Source organism: Acyrthosiphon pisum, unplaced genomic scaffold, assembly GCF_005508785.2.
Source record: "Acyrthosiphon pisum isolate AL4f unplaced genomic scaffold, pea_aphid_22Mar2018_4r6ur Scaffold_21725;HRSCAF=24692, whole genome shotgun sequence".
Classification (NCBI taxonomy): domain Eukaryota; kingdom Metazoa; phylum Arthropoda; class Insecta; order Hemiptera; family Aphididae; genus Acyrthosiphon; species Acyrthosiphon pisum.
The window spans coordinates 25,929-28,924 of NW_021771223.1; the positions used below are offsets into that span (position 1 = coordinate 25,929).

The 2,996-nt window shown below is 32.4% G+C and overlaps 1 protein-coding gene across 1 annotated transcript; it reads left to right on the plus strand.

The window, feature by feature from the left end:
* The first annotated feature begins 735 nt into the window (after positions 1-735).
* Positions 736-2,154, plus strand: LOC103309715. The gene has a single exon (XM_008185924.1). The coding sequence runs from the start codon at positions 736-738 to the stop codon at positions 2,152-2,154; it is 1,419 nt and encodes a 472-aa protein (XP_008184146.1).
* Positions 2,155-2,996: the final 842 nt, after the last annotated feature.

A 2,996-nucleotide genomic window follows, 5' to 3' on the forward strand; every position in this document is an offset into this window, starting at 1 on the left:
AATGTTGTCATTCAAAAAATTAAAAAACTTAAAAAACTATGAGGATAAAAAACATTTAAAAATATAATTTTTTAAGAAAACATTGTTTTATAAGCGACTTGAAACTATGTAAAAAAATATTTTCAAAAAAATTTACACTTTTTGAAATAATGAGTGTTCAATGATAAAAGAAACACCCAATATATAATTTAGCAAAATACATACATCACACTTATTAACAAACTATATTTGTAATCAAATAAAAATATTACTTCAAGATTTTATTGTTTAAAAAAAAACCATTTTTGTTTAAATATTTATAGTTTACATTTTAATTACTACTTACTCATTAAAAGACCTATTTCAAGTTTAAACAATACGATTAAACTCCAACAACCCCTTACAATTTCATATTCACTATACTATAAATATATCATGTATATAACGATATATATATATATTGATTTTACTTTTATTGTGTACATTTCCATTACAGTGTGTATTGTACCAAACAACACTTTTACTTAATATACTTCTATGCAAAATTGTATTTCATAGTTTACAGTATTTGTGCTTAGCAATATGCCTTTAACAGTATCAGTACATTTCCGAATTACATAAAATATACTGTGCTGTAATATTTATCAGGTTATACATGCATATGAATAACATTTCTTCTTTATCCTTATAGTGCACACACATGTGAATATATTCTGTGGCTTTAATAATAACACAATATTATTTTTTTACAGAAACATGCGACAAGTATGGCAAAGGGAACAAGATGCTGCTGTTACCAATCCTATGTTGCAACCCAAAAGGGTGACCATGCACATCGTCGCTGACCCAAACAATGACCCACGGCGATATAATCAACCAGCTGCTCATGTGAACGAGGTAGCAGTTGTCTTTGTTGGTGAAGATCGTCTACCACCAGGGAACCTCGATCTGGTTATCTATGACTCAAACCCAGCTGACCCAAATCACCGGATGCAAAGCATATCAGCTGGCTCACCTCATGCAGATCCAATGCTGTATCCATTGCTCTTCCCACATGGAGAAACCGGCTGGCATTACAACCTGCAACAAGAGGGCGTCCGCCGGAACGCAGTGCGTGTTCGAAACTCTCCCAAAGAGTTTGCTTCTTTTCGCCTGGCTATCAGATACACCGGGACCAATAGCAATGGGAATGAAGGTCATACATTTAGTTTATTACATGCAGCTGGTTTTTTATTTCAGCAGTACATATGTGATCAGTATGTTCGCATGGAAGCGAACAATCTACGTTACATCCGAGATAACCAGAAAGCACTCTTTGCTGATGCCTATCAAAGCCTTCTGGATCATATTAACCAACAGTTCCATCTAGACGAAATCAATCCAGTCGGCCGCAGGACAATTTTGCCTTCGACGTTTCTAGGTGGCCCACGGTACATGAAACAATGTTACCACGACGCAATGTCCATTGTGCGTAAGTACGGAAAGCCTGACTTATTTATAACATTTACGTGTAACCCTAGGTGGCCAGAGATAGTAGATAACATTCCATATTGGTTGAACGCAACTGACAGGCCTGATTTGGTGGCAAGGGTGTTTCATGCAAAACTGAAGGAGCTAATGCGTGACATTACGGTCAATAAAGTGTTTGGTAATGTAGATGCTTATGTTTACACCATTGAGTTTCAGAAACGTGGTCTTCCACATGCACATATACTCATCATCTTGGATGAGGACAGCAAGTTACTTATTGCCGATGACGTCGACAATGTAGTGTGTGCCTACTTGCCTGACCCTGCATCCGAAAGGCGCCTACTTGACAGTGTGAAATCGCACATGATTCATGGTCCATGTGGACCACTCAATCACAACAGTCCATGTATGTTGGACAATAGTTGTACAAAGAAATATCCCAAAGAATACATCGAGGAGACTGTATACATTTCTGATGGTGGTTACCCGACTTATCGTAGACCAAACAATGGACTTGTGGTCAACATCAGAGGCCATCCTGTCAGCAATGAGTTTGTTGTCCCGTATAACCCCTACTTGCTGGTCAAGTATGATGCACACATAAATGTTGAGGTGTGCTCTACCGTGAAGAGCGTAATGTATTTGTATAAATACGTCTACAAGGGCCATGACGCAGCTACCTTGGAAGTTTGGAATGGAGATTAAATTGAAAAGTAATTGAATTAAAGTTATAGTTTTAATTGTTGACTTCAAAATTACATTTCATCTACCATAATAATAATAATAATAATAATAATAATAATAATAATAATTATTATTTTGTTAAAAACTGCATTAACATTGTCCAACACTCAACTGAAATCATTTTAAACCTGCATTAATCTCAGTACCTAATGTTACCTTAAGTATTATTTTGTACATGTGATAGATGTTGTTGGTAAATTTTATTTTCATTAATATTCATATTTTATACAATATAATATTACATTTCATTTTGTGACTTATGAACCAATAATGCTGCTCAATTTAAAATGATTCAGTTTTAATAACTTTTACTTATTTTAATATTTTCCTTGGACAAATAGTTAAGTAATCTCATACAAAATAACAACATTTTGTTATCTAAAATAACATTGCATACCACTTTAATACAATAATTAACTATACTCTACACTTATTAGATATTATTAGATATTTGTATACAATGTCAACCTTATATTATTTATTTTAATTAAAATGAAATATTAATTTCTTTATTACATAATGTTCTATTGACAATGAATTGGATGTGAGCTAATCACATTCATATGATTCTTAGATGTATATATACTGGGTGATTCTTTTATCATAGAACACTCATTATTTCAGAAAGAGTACATTTTTTTGAAAATATTTTTTTACATAGTTTCAAGTCGCTAATAAAACAATGTTTTTCCTAAAAAATTATATTTTTAAATATTTTTTATCCTTATAATTTTTTAAGTTTTTTAATTTTTTGAATGACAACATTGGGTTTTAATTTTATATTCCAAAACAGAATATTTTTC

Coding starts and splice junctions, on each gene's coding strand:
- LOC103309715 (XM_008185924.1), top strand. CDS start 736: ATGCGACAAGTATGGCAAAGGGAACAAGATGCTGCTGTTACCAATCCT.